General features: G+C 37.4%; 1 protein-coding gene across 1 annotated transcript in view; it reads right to left on the reverse strand.

Moving 5' to 3' along the window:
• Window positions 1-4981: 4981 nt before the first annotated feature.
• The window catches only part of LOC134815388 (inositol 1,4,5-trisphosphate receptor type 1-like), a 185585-nt gene continuing 171386 nt past the window's right edge, over window positions 4982-19180 (reverse strand). Inside the window, exons 34-61 of the mRNA XM_063823921.1 lie at window positions 18231-18356; window positions 17836-17956; window positions 17530-17705; window positions 16721-16837; window positions 16395-16538; window positions 16134-16233; window positions 15789-15880; window positions 15433-15570; window positions 14510-14674; window positions 13801-13869; window positions 12932-13045; window positions 12716-12802; window positions 11692-11874; window positions 11167-11428; window positions 10595-10701; window positions 10184-10300; window positions 9845-10037; window positions 9570-9689; window positions 9213-9388; window positions 8801-8956; window positions 8519-8663; window positions 8278-8388; window positions 7936-8099; window positions 7525-7676; window positions 7096-7254; window positions 6729-6888; window positions 6301-6462; window positions 4982-6136 (exon numbers count right to left, since the gene is read on the reverse strand). Coding sequence (XP_063679991.1) covers window positions 6041-6136; window positions 6301-6462; window positions 6729-6888; window positions 7096-7254; window positions 7525-7676; window positions 7936-8099; window positions 8278-8388; window positions 8519-8663; window positions 8801-8956; window positions 9213-9388; window positions 9570-9689; window positions 9845-10037; window positions 10184-10300; window positions 10595-10701; window positions 11167-11428; window positions 11692-11874; window positions 12716-12802; window positions 12932-13045; window positions 13801-13869; window positions 14510-14674; window positions 15433-15570; window positions 15789-15880; window positions 16134-16233; window positions 16395-16538; window positions 16721-16837; window positions 17530-17705; window positions 17836-17956; window positions 18231-18356 — 3912 coding nt within the window. The 3' untranslated portion in view covers window positions 4982-6040. The remainder of the gene's footprint in view (window positions 6137-6300; window positions 6463-6728; window positions 6889-7095; window positions 7255-7524; window positions 7677-7935; window positions 8100-8277; window positions 8389-8518; window positions 8664-8800; window positions 8957-9212; window positions 9389-9569; window positions 9690-9844; window positions 10038-10183; window positions 10301-10594; window positions 10702-11166; window positions 11429-11691; window positions 11875-12715; window positions 12803-12931; window positions 13046-13800; window positions 13870-14509; window positions 14675-15432; window positions 15571-15788; window positions 15881-16133; window positions 16234-16394; window positions 16539-16720; window positions 16838-17529; window positions 17706-17835; window positions 17957-18230; window positions 18357-19180) is intronic.

Below are 19180 nucleotides of genomic sequence, written 5' to 3' on the forward strand. Positions count from 1 at the left end.
GTCAATGGCCACAGAAATTGTGTCAAAGCCAAATCATCCACATTTTTATATGAACATTTTAATATTCCTGGTCACGTCTTCTCAGATGCTTCCATACAGATTGTAGATTATGTTGATTCTGACATGTCCACCGATGTCAAAAATGATTTACTTCTCCTGGAGGATTACTGGATAGAGAAGCTTGGGACAGCATTCCCTCTTGGTCTTAATGACAAGAAGAAAGGAACGGGCAACATCTCCCAAGATCGGGTTATGAATTATTTTAGTGGACAGATTGCTCGATACAAACGTGGCAGAGGGAATGGAAAGAAGAAAGTTCAGCCTAAGAAGTCTCTGGATACCATAGAGTCTGATATTAACAGGCTGAAAGATAACATCTCTTCAGAACATTCCATATACAAAACATTAAAATGTTATAGCTTATCAGATTTAGACACTCTCTACTCTTTGAGTCAAAATAATACAGGATTGATTTACAACGTATTTTCCTCTTTCTGTTCAACATTTTCCCCCAAATACCATCAGAACAAATCTGAATCCAGTAATAGAGAATTTATAATTGTTCCATTTAATTGCAAATTCATTGATAATCTTAACCTAAAATCTATTTTCTCTGACACTTCAGTCATTGATTTGCTTCCCATTTTGATTCAGTCTTTTACACCATTACAGATTTATTATGAGTATAATGATCCTATAAGTCTTTCTATTTGTAACTATGCTTCATTCTTAAAGAAACTTTCTATTTCTGATATTAAATCTATTTTAGGTAGTCCATGCGATTGTCACTCCTCCCCTTTCAATTATCCTCCTCATGGACATGTAGTTACTGGTAATTTAGATATTGTTGATAATGTTGAACTTAGGGAAGTACTTTCCTACGGTTGTAAATACAGAATTCCCACATTTAAATCTCCAGATGAGATATATATGTCAGTTACCGAAGCTGTCGATAAATTTATAAAATCAAAAAGTAGAAAGTACTGTCAAAAAGAAGTAAAGTTCAGCGATTGGAAGGAAAAAGTGTTATCAATAGTTTCCAATCGTATTGAATATTACAAGAAAAACTTTCCTGAAACATTTGAAATAAAAGAAAACACACTGGAAAAAGATGATGTTAAAAGAAGTCTTAAATTGCTGAAAAGTAAATACATTATTTGTAGTATCGACAAAGCTTCTGGTAATTTTTCATTTATTTGTAAAAAGTTTTATGTAAAAACTCTTGTCAATGAAATGGGTTTTGATCCTAATACTCTAGAATGTATAGGTAATGATACATATAAACCCTGTAGCGAAGAAGAGACTCATTATGTCAATAAAATATCTGAGAGTCTAAAGGAGAGATTTAATGTACAAGTTGAAGATAAAAACTTGCGACTAGCACGCATCTTCTGGAACCCTAAGCTTCATAAGAACCCTTACAAGGCGAGGTTCATTGCAGGTGCCCGTTTTTGCGTTACGAAACAACTTAACGTCCAAGTTAACTGTTGTCTGAAACTTTTGAGGAAATACTTCAAGAAATACTGCGAGGCAATCTACAACAACAGCGGTATAAACATGTTTTGGAGCATAGATTCCTCAAGTGAATTCCTTGAAGCTATCAAAAATAGCGATGTTTATAATATACAAGTATATGATTTTACTACTCTTTATACCAGATTAGACTTGATTGAAGTAGAGAATATGATTAATGAAGTTGTTGATTTAATATTTTCAGACCGTAATAGATATATTTGTATTTCTAAAAGAGACAGTAATACATGTTTCTTTTCCAATAAAACCTATGATTGTCATGCATGCTTTAGTCAAGATGACCTAAAAGAGGCTGTTAAATTTATTATTTATAACACTTATGTCGTCTTCGGTGGGATTGTATTCATACAAACCAAGGGTATTCCTATGGGTGGAAATTCAAGTTCCCCTATAGCTGATCTCACTGTTGGCAAAAAGGAATTTAATTATATGAAACGTTTACTTCAGGAAAAGAAAATGGGATTAGCAAAGATATTATCCAATAATAAACGATATGTTGACGATTTATCTATTATTAACTACCTTTACTTTCATAAATTGATTAAAGATATTTATCCTAATTCATTGGAGATGGAGCGAGCTGGTTCCAATAATAAAATCATTAACTACCTTGATTTAAATATTAATATTTCCACAGAAGGACTAGAAATATCAGTGTATAACAAAACTGATGATTTAATTTTCATGTTGTATCCCTTACATTTCCTCACAGTAACATCCCAACCGAGGTTGGCTACAACGTTTTTTCAAGTCAAGTTCTTAGATATGGTAATGTTTGCACTAGATTGGATATCTTTACCTCCCATCTTCACAAAATATTCAAAATTCTAGTTGATAGAGGATATAGCCGTGATAGACTGATTAAAGGCATTAAACGTTGTCTGAGGAAATATGATAACGTTTTCAGGAAGTTCGGTATTCTAGATGACCGTAACATTATTAAAGAACTCCCCTGATATCTTTTGATTTATTGAAACACGGGTACTAACTCTGCTAAACTGAACAAATTCTGAAACTTAGGTGAATAAGTGTACAACGTGCTAAACCGAAGTTCAGACTGACCAGTGAAAATGGGCGAGCGTACCAAGTGTCATTTTAATTAGAAGTTTTAGTCAGTGATTTATTATTGAAGCTTGTAATTACAATATCTAATGCTCCTATAAATACTTCAATTAATTGTTTGTCCCGTTATTCTTTTTCCTTCCTCTTTTCCTTGTCATCCCCTTTAGTTTTAAGATTCTTGCTATAAATGGCTACAGCAAACACTATTAATGCTAAGTACCAAACAACAAGTGGGAGGTGGATCGTTGGTACCATTAAATCGATTTAACACCGCAATTCCAGTCGCAAGCCTGGGACCACTACTAGCATAGTCACAACTCTACAAAGCTGCCATATAGCCTGACTGACAATTTTCTCGACTGACTGACAATGTTTCTTCTTTTTCCCCATTTAGAATACAAAGATTAGTACATTTTAGCTTATGATTAATATTATATTTTTACCTATAGTTTACTTAGATTACAGGATCGTTGACATATTACGTAATCACGTCCTGAACAACGTTTAATTTGACCCCCCCCCCCCCCCCCCCCCCCCTCTCGGTGATTCCGTATTATGTGAACGACCGCTAATATGCTTACATCGAGGTAGTGCTTACTGATTTATAGCAACATTTATCATAGCAGCTTGTTTTTAAATCACTGTTTCTTATGATACAAGTTCCGTTACCATTCGTATCACACATAGTAATAAATTACGTATAGTAGTATTACTCGTCGGGAAAAACCCTGGTTCTTTTTGTAGTAATTGTGCGGAACGCGCTTGCGCCGAATCAAAAATATGTGTGAAAGTTTTTCTTGCGCGCATTTACTGTGACATAATGTGTCACGTGATAATCTGAAACTTTGAATAGTCATAACACCAAGAGATAGGCAACAGAGGTAAATCTGGCTACGTAATATCGTCAAGTAGGTATCTAGGAGTTTTGTGAATATTTTGAAATCAAATTCGAGCGGGTATTTTGTGATTTAGCGAGGTGCGCGGAAAAAAGCAAATAACCGTCAGCACATGGCTATACAGCCTCCATAGTGGCATCTGAGATCGGCTATCGATGCGGCACTACTTACTAGTCCATACAACAATCATCCCAGGAGCCTAATGGCTCCAGCAGAAGAGTGCCTTATTTGCCCGTAAGAGCCTCTACTACTAAAATTAATATACTTTTTGTTTAAATACAATTACATTGTACATGTCACATAATTGGGTAGTTGAATGAAACTTGTGCTACAAACGTCTACAAAAAATCATGTACTGATCAGTACTTCATTCTGCTTGATATGAGCGGTACCGATGTTCATAGAGGCGCGCGCTCAATCATAAATAATGAGCGCGCGGTTTTTGGAATCTCTCCGTTATTTATATTGTTGGCATTGCAATGTTCACGGCCTGTAGTGTGCCTTCACCTAACCATGTGCTTTCGCGCCACTGCGGGCACGCTTGTTTCACAACACACAAGTTACCGCTGTGGTGGGTACTGCGCGCTAGTGCAAACGCAAGGGCTTTGGATAGAGCAATACTGCATGCGCCAACGACAAAAAATTTTATAAAAATTATTCTGCTTCAAGTAAAAAATTTTGGCTCTAGTAATTAATAAATGTAATATGTAATTGTAAAATTGCTCTAACCAGAGCCCTCTCGCTTGCAGTAGCGCGCGACCGCCGAAGGCGGCAAAGATATATATTCTATTTGTAAAACAAGCGCGTCACGCAGTACGTACGCGTATACACATGGCTATGTGAAATTGTAAGATAACAATCAAATAAATCTTGCACGCGGCGCATGCAGCCACACTTAAGGATTTTTCAACAATTTGTGGCTGCATATATGGTTTAAATTCAAATTTGAATTTATTTATGAATATAATATTATGTATTGATTGACCTTACCGCCTGCCGGGCTCGCTAGAGGTGATCGATTTTTAACAGCACGTCTGCACGTTTGTCCTCGCGCGTCTCATCAAGTTTACCTTTCGCATGCTGCATTTAGCTTAGTAATTAATTGACGATATCAATTCATGGCAGCTCGGCGCGGCACAGTAGCGCATCTCGCCGATCTCGCTGTGTGAAGCCTCATTGAGTGCGCGGCGCGGCACAGTAACGCATCGCGCTACAAGCCTAGTATGTAGTAGTCATGCAGATAACGACATTACTTTGCAAAGTTTAAAAGCTGCGATCTTTTATTTAGCCCAAAATCAAACTTTTCGGTTTAATTCAGAATCTAAGTTGTCCCAAATTTTGCTCCTAAGGAGCTAAATTTAAATTTACGAGTCGGAAATTTTGTTGAAAACCGGAAGGTTCTATTTATTTTACTTTTGCATTTTAGAGATATACCCCAGCCGGTAGGGTTTGCTGGGGTAGCTGACAAGTGACAAATCAAACTAGCTGTGTAATTTCACGACGTTTAAATATATATCCTCAAAGTCACATGACTCATAAAACAACAGTACAATAAACGCTATTAAACAAAAGTCGCAGGTATGTATCTAGTTGAAGATAAAGGTAAAAGACTAAAACAGCAATAGACACGTGACCATCTGAGAGTAAAGGCCCGTAAAAATAACAAAAACACGTGATAAAATCTAAAATACTCTCTAATGTTCCACGAGAAATCCGCCCCAAACAATAAACTCAGAAGGTATAACTGAGTGATAACTTAAACAGGAAGGTATGTAAATGGTTAAGATAGAGTACTTAAACGTGTTAGGTCCATTAAAATGAATCTGCCGAAAATAAAATAAAAATTAGCAAATTAAAACAATTTTGTTGAAATGTTGGCTGCATCATGTTCAACAGTAAAAAAATAAATTTTACGCGACTAAACTAAATAATATATCTCACAAATTCAAAATCTAAAGTAAATACAATCGAAAATCGCTCAAAGTTATGGTAATGGATATCGCATTCTTAAACTGTAAATTTCGTTGATTTTCAAAACTAACCATTTCAAAAAAAATTGCACACGCTTAAACGTCTTTACATTTCCAATTACATATTACGTATTGTGTTTAAATTAAAATCAACATATCAATAATATCAAATATAATCTACTTTACTAACCACTTACCGTTCCGGAGTCAAATATACATCGAAAAGTAATACCATAAAAACTTCGTAATAATAATGATAATAATAAGTAATAATATAATAATCATCATCATCCATATTTTCTCTAAATCTACTCATAACAACATCGCGTTAACTCTAGTTCCAAAATAAATTGAAAACCTAAACCGTGAGTGTAAACATATCTCCTTAATAGCTTCCGGAAAGTTTTGCGCTGCTTAAATTCTGTGATACCCGCAAACCTTGCTCTACCCGTTTGATATACAACCTGAATAATTCCTTAATTAAAGTCTAGTTAAAACGCTACAAAACGTGGCATCGGATGCTGTGAGGTATCCTTGACGTCACGCCCTGTGCTCTGACACGTGAGACGCATCATGACGTCACGTGGTACTGGACGTGGACTGTCCGACTGACTGCTGGGATGTTATTCCCCCGAGAAGTGAGGTCCTCTGTTTCTGTTTCCGCTGTTGCGTCATCTGGAAAAGGTAAGGGTAGAATTACAACGTATTTATACCGTAGTTGGAGAATTTATTGGTATTGCCCAACTCGACATAATTTTAATAACAATCAAAGAATAAATTTTTAAAAATTATTTATTCACGATACTAAAATACAGAATATAAAATAAGTTCTTAGATACCTGGTCTTTGAGTTCCTGGAGCTGTTTAGACAGTGACTCAACATAGGTCTTTGTGCTCTCCAACGTGACCTTGAGGTCCCTAAACTCATTCTGGTCGTTCTCTGCTTCGTCCGAGCACAGAGACATTGCTCGCATCCTCGGGAACCAGTCCAGTTTTTTATTCTGGGGTGAGACAGGGTCATAGTCAGTCAAGGCTCGATGTAGTTCTACTTGAAATTTTAAATGCAAAACTAAAAAGAACAGCATAATCTTAGAGTATAGATAAAGATATTGTGTTATACCTCCGATGTTAGTGATTAAAATTCAATTAATTATTTTATTTCATCTTCATTTATATCAAATGTTGATTTCTTAGGTAGCCTTTATAATAGCAACCAATCAATCGAAAGAAACTATTAAAGTATAAATAAAACAAATAACGAAGTTACCTTGACCATCTCGTACACATAACTTTCAGGCCCGGTAAACTCTGTCGGATCCTTTACTTTTATCAGGACTATAAAGTATAGGTAGTGCCACAAATTGTGTTCCATACGGAAATGCTCTTCAAAGGAGACTGTTTTATTGTCGAAAGCACCACGTTCCAAACTGAAATAATTACATAGCTCAATTTCTACGTCCAGAATGTTGACACAATCATTTGTATCAGATGGCTTGAGTCTCAAACTTCGCGGCAGAGTTACAAACAACATAAATAGTCTGAAATACGCCGTATTTAATTTTGAAAAACAAAGACATTCTAGGAAGCAAGATTACATGTTATTAGGCTTTGTGAAAGCGTAACCCATAGCATACCTGCAAATGAAACAAGTGTTTCTCAGAATCTCGTCTTTTTCCTGTTTCTCACTCCTCAAATCGGCGAAGGTGTCGATGATAACACCAAAAATGAGGTTCAAAACTATAATGATGACAACGAAGAAGAACAGTAGATCGTAGATGATTCGGGGGAAGAACCTGGAAATAATTAGTGAAATAATTATTAAATAAATAATTGACAGTTGATAAATTGCGACTTTATGATAATTAATTAATCAAATCTTCGTAATATGTATTATAGTATTAGTATTGAGGTATTGTACGTTTAATGAAAAATTCGCTTTAATCGTATAACAATCTTATATTTAATATCCGGATAGGACAATTATTCACCAGTCACATTTATGTTCAGTGTTTCAAACAAACAATAATTATAACTTAATTTTTTTAAAACATAAATAAACTGACAAGAGTTCCGAGATGTTGGGTCTCCTCAAGACGTCACCAATACCTCCACCGTTCCTGACTCCCTGGTTCAGGGTGGTGATGATACAGAGGAAGAGAGTGTCGCACATCCTCACCATGATCGGCTCTCCGTCTTCACCTCCTCCTTCCTCCTCCTGTAACGGTGAGGTTAGGTAACAAGTTCAGTGATGGATATATACACTTGTCCCTCTTTTAAAGATTAACAATAATAATGACAAGAGTGGCGAAACCATTTTTGATATTACATAGATATCGAAAATTTCCGGCTTGAAAGCATCGAAAGTACTAATTTTAGACGATCACGAGATGAAAAATGATCGCATGAATTAAAAAGTTAATGAGCTTATCTGAATATCTGATGCGATGACATGATAATAAGCCAGTTTAACTAACCACTGCAATAGTTGCGGTATCCTCCTGGGGACCTGGTCCCAAACAAGAACATTTCACAGCATCCCACAGTTTCTCACAGTCGAGGGCCAAGGCAGCCTTTTCCTCGTCGGAGAAGGCAGCGCATGTCTCCTCCATTCCTTCCGTCACCATTCCACTCAGAGTTGCTGGGGTTTGTTATGTTATTTTTGGACAGACACCGGTCATCACATGTGGTCTGGTCTTCTTGAACCTCGAATGAAAACTTTAAGTTTCTCTCACCTCCAAAAAAAACAAAACTTGAAACAGCCAGACAAAATCATAGAGGAAATTAAAAGTTGTTATATTACGTAATACTAGGCTTACATGGTTCAGCTATTTCAAGGTGTGCTGGATTTCCGAAGTTGAGGGCGTTCATAAAGCTAGTGATATGAGTGGCTCCTTCTGGTGAAGGATCTACCTCCATCACAAAGTCATCTGAAATAAATATAAATAGTAAATACAGTCAACAACATAAATTGTTTCTGATTTAAATACACATATCACGAATCTGACAGAAATATCTCACATACATAGTAAACACGTGGGAGTGTGATATTGAACTGACCGCGAAGGAAGATGAAGCCAACAACAGAGAACAAGTAGACAAGGATGAGGGCCAGTATCGTGGTCAACAGGATGGATTTACCATTCCTTGTCACTGACCTGATGACGTTCAGCAGCGTTTCTTCTCGGATAATAATGTCCAACATCTGCAACAAGTGATTATATTATTTTCTTATCGAGTACTATGGTAAATTACGATTTTAGACAAAACCAAAGCCAAATGAGCAAAAATCGTTGATTCTATCAACGATCTACTAAAGTGAAAGTGAAAGTATAAACTGACCAATATACTGTAGAAGAAGTTGTGAACAACAAGTCCAAGTATACAGAGCACCATGTAAACGTTACGGTACAACAATTCTCCGTCTCTCTTCAGGTTTTCTCTTTTAAACCCTCTGTTTCCCAGGTAACTGATCAGGTACATGGCTTTACCAACCACCTAGTAATATTTACTAGTTACTAGTTATTAAACAATAGTTGTTGTTAGTCGTTAATGTTTCTATCAGTTTGCCTCTAGAACATTGAAATTTACTCCTTCATTTAATCTTCCATTAAAATTGTGTTTTAAAAAACTAATATAATACCTTAACTAGACGGCACGCACTAGGGTATGTACATTGTACATACCCTAGTGCGTGCCGTACAATGTACATTGTACATTGTAGCATGAGCCGTTTACCGCAGCCTGGACCTACCTGACAAAGTCCCAGGAAAGTAAGAGTAAAGTTCATCCCGGCGGTGATCTTGAGCCGCGCTATACTGAACACGACGAGCATGGAGATGGTCTTGCTGTTGGGAGTCAGGTAACACAGAGCACCTAACACCACTAACATCAGCCACACAAACACAGATATTGAGGTCGGGATTTCCTCTGAAGTTAAGGAAATGGTTAACGAGATAATATGAGCATAATATGTGGAGCTGTGATCTAATTAGCTAATTAATAATAATTAACATCACAAATGGTGACACTGAATCTAATGACACATGATGCATGAAAATGTTGATATAATTTGAAAATGTTGATATAATTTGACTCTCCAAGTTTTTACCTTCCACCATGGGGAATGGGTAGAAGAGAGCGACCAGTGAGTTACAGATAACAGCTAGTAAGAAGACGATGTTTGCCCACAGGGGCATGTTCCTACTGATAGCATACAACAGCGGGTTATCTGAAATGTTATATTATGTGAATAATGTAAAATATTTAAAATAATAATATGAAGAATTTGATTAACTTCTAGATGAAATGCTCTTATATATCATAATTATCGGATAATTAGAAATATTTCATTAGCAAACTAGAACCAGTCTCCAAAACACAAACCTCGGAGTTTCTTCTGCCAGATCATCTCGTTAAAGAGGTCATCAGTACGGGAGAAGAAGTCAGTGACCTTGCTGCCCTGTTCATCTCGCTCAGCTGTGTAGAGGACCTTCAGTTTACTGGTTTTAGTCAGGTAATTACAGATGGGCGGAACCTGGAACACGATCCTTTCCAGTGATCTGTCGTATCGTACAACCTGAAAGTGAAAGTGATGTATAAAAATTTTTGTGGGGTTCAGTTACCCTTAGGTCGGCGGTGATACGGTATCCTCTTCTGACCCATCATTTTGGATCAGAAATATTTGAAATAAATTCTGATCCATTGTTGGACCTGAAAACTAACCTCAATCTGAGCAGTTCGTTTGGAATAGTAATCGAGAGCAGGGTCTGAGAGTCTGCTAGCTTCGTTAATAAATCCTCTACACAACAAGTGAGCCAGCTCCTTGTTATACTCTGATAGCTGAAAGTTAGAGACAATGTCAACTACCACGCAACTTTTTGATGAATATTTACAGTATGACTTGAGATGCTTATCGTGATCCCGACTTTGTTTCGAGCCAAAATCTTTTTCAAGTTAACTTAATAATCGAAAGAAATAAGTGAATATAAAGCGTCATTGAAAGTGAAAGTGGGTAAGGGACCTGATAAGCGAGGATGCAGAATATGTGAAAGTGAAAGTGAAAGTGGGTAAGGGACCTGATTTAAAGCGAGGATGCAGAATATGTGAAAGTGAAAGTGAAAGTGGGTAAGGGACCTGATAAGCGAGGATATAGATGTTGTGTCCAACTTCATGAGGGGTGGCCTCATCGTCACCGATCTCTTCCTCCGCATCCAACGGGTCGATATCCTCAGCACTACTCCCTGTTAGTTTACACGTCAATACTTAGTAAGTCAATAGAAAGTTCTGGAAATGGAGAATCCTACACTGATTAGTACGCTATGAATAAAGAATAGTCTCAGAATCTAATTAGTGTACATGTAGTAAATAAACATGTTAATGATAAATATCATGATGAATGTTTTTATCTTTATTACGTGTTATGCAACAAAAAATCAGCTAGCTAGCGTTGAAAATGGGCGTTTTGTATTGATGAAAGAAGGAACAAAAACAAAACAAAAGATTCTGCCCGGAAGAAAGAACTAGTTAAAATTAATTACCACGTACTAAACTTAACAAATCTTAAAAACATTGATAATAACATAATAAATTATCTCAGAAAACATCAGCCAGCCGTAAAATTAAAAAAGATAAAAACAGGGCGTCTCGTAATGGTACTGGGACGCTACACACAGAATGCTTTGAACACATAGTGCCACGAGACTCACCACCCTGAACCTCATCAGCCTCACCAGTATTGTAAGCCTGTCTGATGGCGTTCACAAGGTAGGACGGCTGGATATTCTGCATGATTCGCTCAGCCATGTCGGAGTCCTGCCTGCTCTCCATGATGGAGAGGAGGAGTTTGGCGGCGTCGTTTTTTAGTTGGAGGACAAGTGACATTCGTCTTTTGGCTAGTGGGTTGATGTCGTTCAGCACTATGGCTACTATGATGTCTATTCCGTTGCTTTCTTGATATGCGATGGCGGTCTGAGAAAAGATGAATTTCGTCATTGAAAAATATTGAGTAAAACTAAAAACTTGATCTGATCAAGCAGTTGTGGTATAAGGAACATGATTAATTGCTATGTTGTTACCTGGAGCACCCAACAGAAAAAAGTGAAGAGAAACAAATACTGTACGTTGATCAATGGGATTCTATGAATGAACAATTAACTTTTAATTAGTAGACATTCAAATAGTGCTATGAGTTCTATGATTAAATTAAGATAGGTAATGGCACGATAATTCACCTGATTTTCGGGGCAAGGACCCTGGCAGAACTCAGTGAGAGTACAGAGACACTGGTCGACTAGCTCGAAGTTACCCTCGTTGATATAGAGTCCCAGCAGGCCCAGACCTCCTGTTGTTCCACCACATAACGCATCTATCAGCTCCAGAGTCTCGTTTACCAGGTTGTACGAGTTTTTGTTGTCCTGGGGTTATGTTGTTATAGTGAAAGTGAAAGTAGTTGTTGTTTTCCTGGGCTTATGTTGGCATAGTGAAAGTGAAAGTAGTTGTTGTTGTCCTGGGCTTCTGTTGGCATAGTGAAAGTGAAAGTAGTTGTTGTTGTCCTGGGCTTCTGTTGGCATAGTGAAAGTGAAAGTAGTTGTTGTTTTCCTGGGGTTATGTTGTTATAGTGAAAGTGAAAGTAGTTGTTGTTTTCCTGGGGTTATGTTGTTGTAGTGAAAGTGAAAGTAGTTGTTGTTTTCCTGGGGTTATGTTGTTATAGTGAAAGTGAAAGTAGTTGTTGTTTTCCTGGGGTTATGTTGGCATAGTGAAAGTGAAAGTAGTTGTTGTTTTCCTGGGGTTATGTTGTTATAGTGAAAGTGAAAGTAGTTGTTGTTTTCCTGGGGTTATGTTGTTATAGTGAAAGTGAAAGTAGTTGTTGTTTTCCTGGGGTTATGTTGTTATAGTGAAAGTGAAAGTAGTTGTTGTTTTCCTGGGCTTATGTTGGCATAGTGAAAGTCAAAGTAGTTGTTGTTGTCCTGGGCTTCTGTTGGCATAGTGAAAGTGAAAGTAATTGTTGTTGTCCTGGGGTTATGTTGGCATAGTGAAAGTGAAAGTAGTTGTTGTTGTCCTGGGCTTCTGTTGGCATAGCGAAAGTGAAAGTAATTGTTGTTGTCCTGGGGTTATGGTGGTATAGTGAAAGTGGAAGTGGAAGTGAAAGTAAACAATATATGGTACATTTCAGCGGATATGATTATAGAGGAGGACGTTTTGATTTTCACAACTTCACACAGAAAGTGGAATCAGTTAACGTGAAAAGTAGTTAACCTGTTTACGAAGATAGTTCTGGAGTTGAAGGTTATGATTCTCACAGAGAAGCTGCAGGAACCTCAAGACGTGTGTCATTTCCATCACCTGGAGTGTGGCCAGATTGTTAACAGAAAAACGAAAATAGTCTTTCTGTCAAAAAATGTAAAAATACAAAATTCATAACGTAAAATATAGGGATGCTCTTATGAATGAGTATTCCCAAGTTGAACCCACCTCCGCACCCACTCCATCAAGTCCAATCTCTTTATACTGAGGGTCGTCATCTTCTGGTTTCCTGAGGGCAGCCATGGCAGCTTTACTGGCACTGGCAGCTTGAGATAGGGCATCCTGGTGAAGAGAAACCGTGTTAAGTTGCTGGTATATGGACCTGGTATGTTTGTGCAGCAAATATTATACATAGTTTAAATGAATATCCCGGTATAAATATCCCAGATAATTAAAAAGTCGAGGATCAAACTGCAGGCAAGATTGAAGATTATACGTGATGAGAAATCCCACTATAGAAGCTAGAAATGTACCTGCGATCAACAGAATCATGCGAATCGAATGAAGACAGCTTAATAGGAATTAAGAGATTTAATAAAGTTATTTGTAAGCCTATAACATCCTCATTCCTTTGTGCAATGTGCAGCTTATACCCGCATTCCTTTTGCAGCTTGTTCGGTCGCTAGTCGCTAAAGACTTGGCTATGGTAGGGGAACCGAAGCACGATCACAATTGCTTTGACTTCTTTCTGTGTCAAAACTTTAGTGTTCTACATCCCCAACTATAGCCGAACTGATGTCAAATTTGTAAAAGCGTGAGCTAAATTGAATGCCTTGCGTAGCTTTATTGTCACAAAAGATCCTGTTTTAAGCGATTCTGCGTAAGAATCAGGTCGAATAAGCGAGAAATAATTATCCTTAAAATCCGTCAGCTGCAGATCCGATGCAGGATGCGCAGTTCAATCAAGGTAGCGGAGAGCATTCCAGAATTTTCAGAAAAATCCTCTCCCAAAAAGATTGAGAATTTTCCAGAGAATTGAAGAATATTGCGGGTGATTTGTTTGTTTTAATATTGTATGGAGAGAGCTGCGAGTTGACCTGATCATAAGGAACCCTGTTGTCGTCGTCAGTTCCATGTAGTTGAGCAGGGATACTCCCTACACCTTCCTACAGGTGTTTATATTGGTTTCTACTTTTCTTACTTCAGCTTAATTACTTAATTAACTCACGCTCTATAGTTTATTTTGAACAAAACTCAAGTATGCATAATTAAAATCTGAAATAACTTCAGTTTAAGAACACTTAAGCTTAATATAACTAAAATTATATTAATTAATTGTTAAACAATCAAGACTTTTTATCTGCAGTTGTAACTACTATTTTATAACAAGTTTTTTTCTAAATTTTGGGAAATTTTAGCGAAAGATTTAAGTTCTAAAGCTGTTAACGCCACAAAGAGTTTTTCATGTCTGTCTTTCCGTGAGCAAAGGGGGCCATTCCAATGATATTTCTTAGGATTATAATATAATAAATAACGTGAGACAAAGTAATGAATTTGCAGAAGTCAATCTAGCATAGAGTAATAAGATATAAATGATAAATGATAAAGAATAGAAAAATGATATCGAAGTGTCGAAGATTTTTAATCAAAAAGTGACGAAGAAGGCTCTCGCTTCGTGTGTGGCGTGATTCCGACGGCCAACACGTGTTTACACAGGCGAAATCTTAAGAATTAAACAAAACAGTTACAAATAACGGTTGCAACGGCAAAACAACGGCCGCCAACCGGTTATAAACAGCTGCTTACCTGCATGTCATCCACCCTGGCTTTGTTGTTGCCCTGCCCGGTTACATCTGTAGTTGCCACTGCGTGACAACTCTTGATCTCCGCGATTGCTTTTTCCATCTTTGTGAAGATCGTGTAAAAGAACTGCTCCGAGTTTTGGTTTACGAAACGTTCGTGGAAGGACCGCTGAATGGAAGATTGTCAGAAGAGTGTTAGGATAAAGGTAAGAATGGGACACATTTTAGCAGCAAGGTTGTAAAGTAACCTAAAGTAAGTAGGTTCAATAAGTCAGAAAACTCATAATTATCCTACTAAATTAGGATTTACAACTTTTTCCTTGATTGAAGACCCAGAAAGGGCTAGATAATAAAGTTTTACGAACAGTTGTTCGTAGTGTCTAGGGTCTAAATTATATCGATCAAGTATCATCATACTCATTATACTTAGCATTATAATTGGCATTATAATTGGCATTATAATTGGCATTATAATTGGCATTATAATTGGCATTATAATTGGCATTATAATTGGCATTATAATTGGCAATGGCAGAAAGATAAAGACTATTAGCCGATTTAGCCGCCAAGCTAACGGGTGAGTTTGCCAATGATATAGCGTTTTTTCAGATGAGTGACATATTTAGTGTTTAAATAGCTATAGGTATATAGCGCTTTTTCAGATGAGTGACATATTTAGTGTTATAGCTATAGGTATATAGCTAGCCGATGAAAAGAGGCTGTTGACCGGCGCTCACGCCCTATTTTGCTGAAAGAAGGAATTGCTAACTTAACGTACATCAGTTAAACAAGCTTCGAATGATCGCTGGGTGAAAAAAAATTATTATTAATTAGACAGTAGACACATTCCATCAGTTCAAAATGTAGATTATTCTAACTGTAAATGCGAAATATCGTAATGATCAAATGAGGGATAATTGCACCAACCTGGATGAGTGGGTTGCCTCCCTCGAGTAGTGATATACCCAGTTGTAAACTCTCGTGAAAGACGGCCGGACTGGACGCTGATATTACTAGCTTTATAAACAGCTCTGTTGCTCCGGCGCTGTCCAACAAACATTGCACCTGTCAGGGTTTTAGTTGAGAACTCAACTAATTATAGTCACAAACCCAGCCTCATCAGAATAAATACATAAATATTGAGATGTGGGGCTTATTCGTCCAATTCTTATTATCTCCACCGAGATATTTCGCTTTTATTCACTGGTGATATTGGCAGAAGGATACCAGGGAACTATTTCCAACATCTCAGGTAAATTGCAGAACGTTCCTGCAGTACGTACCTGGAACAAGGTGAGGTCGTCCCTAGCCACGCTGACTGTGTTGCTTTGCTTTATCTTGGTGCACCAGTCCTCCTCCTCGTCCTCCTGCTCACCTGGATACGGAGTTTTAGGGGTCCTCCACAGGGGCCGGGGGGGGGGGGGGGGGGGGGGGGTTCTCCACAGGGGCCTGGGGGGTCTTCCACAGGGGCCGGGGGGGTAAATAATGATCAAACAAACATCAGATAGGGTTACAATTAAATTGTCGGGATTTGTTATAAACATTACATAAATCCAACCTAATTAAATAAACCATGTCATATAATCGGAAAATTATTATGATTTGCACGGAAATCACCCGGAAATTACCTTCGTCATCATTTCCGTGTTCACCGATAGCACCGTTAGTGCTCTCGACTACGCTGTCTCCATAGTAACGCTGAAGCAGCCTCATACGTAAAGCTAATGCCTGAAATTAATTTACATAATAGCATTTATTTTAACTGAATCAGCTTATAAATGCTAGTTGAAGAAAAAAATAAAATACGGGCATCAGCAACTGATGATAATGTAGAGAAAAATATGCACATAAATATTTCTTAAATTTCATAAATCTGCTGATAATCTTACGTCGGGAGTAAACTGGAGGTTGGTTTTCATCATACACCGGATGGTGTTGAGGAGTCTAATGATGAGTCCCTCGTCTATATTCTCCAACATCTTCTCGCAGTGGTTGATCAGCTTGCTTACAAAACCTCCTCCAGAACACTGTACCTGTCATGTGATCAGTTTTAGAGTGGGTGACTCTAACGCTCTCTGAGCTGTTTTACACTTAGAGTATGAGATCGAACTGTAACTATCTACACTATATTCATGATTTTATTAAAGCTTTTTTGCGAGCCAAAGTAACTCTTGTCTACATTTAGTATAGATGTGAGATTGGAATATCAAATTACCCGACTCTCACTGTCCTCCGGGAAAAGGCGGTCAGGACGGTGCATCACATCCACCAGGACACTCTTCTCAGCCTCAACTTGCGGCCTCATCTCCTCCTCAAACAAACTCACTATGTCCTGAAACAGTTTAGTTGGTTAATAATTGTGTTGTGGAACTATTTTCCGTGGAAAACGAAACTGTAGGCTTATCAAAAGGTACCGCAAAGGCAAGGGCGTTAAAAGGTTAACCATTTACATATTATCAGGAAAATGTTCTGGAATTCCATAGTTATATTTTTCTGAAGAGACTTATAAATTGCAAAACTTATAAATTGCGAATGCCACAGTAGCTATCAAGAAATTTATGGACAGATGTTCCTATGGCTTGATAGCTTTTTTCATTAAACTTTTATTTGGACTTCAAAATGGCCGAAATTCCAAGTTTAAAGATGTAACAATGAGGATCCAACCTTCTCTAGGGCTATTATTTCTGTGAATATTGTGTTCATAAAATGTCCAGCAATATTTTACACCATTTACACGGACGTATATGCAAGGATACAAGAATACAAACGAAATAATTACTTTAATATTGAATTCACAATACTTGTTATTCTGAAATGTTTTAGGTTATATCGTAATTATTGCTGAATAAAGTTGTCTAAAGCTATGTATAAGAATGATATTCAGTAAGCACTTTATGGAGAGTATAAAATGAACTGCTCTAGAAAAGGAGAAAATTCTATTTGGTTAAGAGAGAAACGCTGCTGGGAGGGAAACCAAATTATTGAATATCCAGGTTTTAACAATAACGTGTTCATTATCAGTACCTGAAGACCCTCAATGATGGTCCGATAGTCTCTACTTCCTCCGAGCCCAGAGGGTCGCCTACTCCTCACTCTATCCATCCACTTGTTTCCTATACGGTTACCAAGGATAGACCGGTTCAACAAGGAACTCATTTGCGCGTTCAGATCTGCTGTTATCACAATCTTCCTCTCGTTTGCTGAAAGTGGACATGTTAAGGGGACATCTAACAGGGTTTAGGATATTTGTTGGAGGAAATATGTGGCCCTGGTTTTTGCATACAAAGTCTCAAAAGTCAAAACCCTCCGACAAATCGCAAATAAACGAACCTATTTCAGAGAGAGTCTTGATGCAGTTCTCCACGTGGAACTTCTGTTCCCCGGACAACCAATCACATCTGCTCAGCTGGAATGCTCCTTTTAACAACCTCATGAACATGGGCTGACGTGCCTGCAGGATATTGATTAATTATTGTAATTCTAAGAAATGTGGATCAAACTTAAAGCTCTATCGTGTGACTGCACGTGAGCAACAAAAAGGGTGCCACGATGGAATTAATTGTATTAGTAATTAATGTTAAGAGTTAGAGTAAGAGCACTTATAACAAAGTTATTGGAGTCTTGAATAAATTCAGAGGCCATGTCATGAAAAAATTGGGTCATAAAATGAGGTTGAAAGCTAGGAGTAAAAGCAGACTGCATATAATGAGGATTCCCGCACTTACATTGCTGGTGGAACTGTCCGAGAATGGGGAGGAAAAGAAGGAAGTTATAATCTGCATGACAGGGATGGTCACGTACTGTTCTAGAACTATTTCGTGTCTAGAGGTAGGGCGGCCGTTGTTGGCTACCTGGAGGGAAATAGGTTTTCAGTTTTAGCATCGGTGTTGTTTCACCACCTTAGTGGTGTTACTTTAGCACTTTACTGGAGGGGTAAAATTGTGAAATATTAATGATGGATAACAGTATGTCCTAAACTTTCTGATCTTTAGATGCTTCAGATAGTTTGCGAAATATTAATGATGGATAACAGTATGTCCTAAACTTTCTGATGTTTAGATGCTTCAGATAGTTTGCGACGTTCCTGATTTTTCCAAAAAGTTAGAAATGTAATCGAATTAACAGTATTATTCAAAGTATGGCGAGTAAAAAAGAGGTGTGGATGAAAAATCTCATATCCTTCATTGAAATAATATCCACTTAGATCAATTAGCCGTCTGCCTAAGTGCCAAGCATTTTTACTGATTCGTTATTCGCTAAATTAAATAAGTCTAACAAGTGAAAGAATCCGACATACTATATAATTTATGACACAAAAGCAGTTATTAAGTAGCTATATGTAGATAAAATTCACGATTTAATTAACAATTTGCAGCCGAAACCTTTTGGTTTTTGTCAGCTTATTATACGTTATTAGCCAACCTGGAAGGTATATCATAACTCACGCTAACTTCTGGTCTTATAAGACTTCAACAGGTACAAAAGTGTAAAATCATCAACCCTCCCCACCACCCGACTTCAGCTAACTACATTAGTTCCAAATATCCTTGTTATGTACTACATTAGTTCCAAATATCCTTGTTATGTACTGCATTAGTTCCAAATATCCTTGTTATGTACTACATTAGTTCCAAATATCCTTGTTATGTACTACTTTAGTTCCAAATATCCTTGT

This window comes from Bolinopsis microptera, chromosome 5 (assembly GCF_026151205.1).
Source record: "Bolinopsis microptera isolate Bmic1 chromosome 5, MBARI_Bmic_1.0, whole genome shotgun sequence".
Lineage (NCBI taxonomy): Eukaryota > Metazoa > Ctenophora > Tentaculata > Lobata > Bolinopsidae > Bolinopsis > Bolinopsis microptera.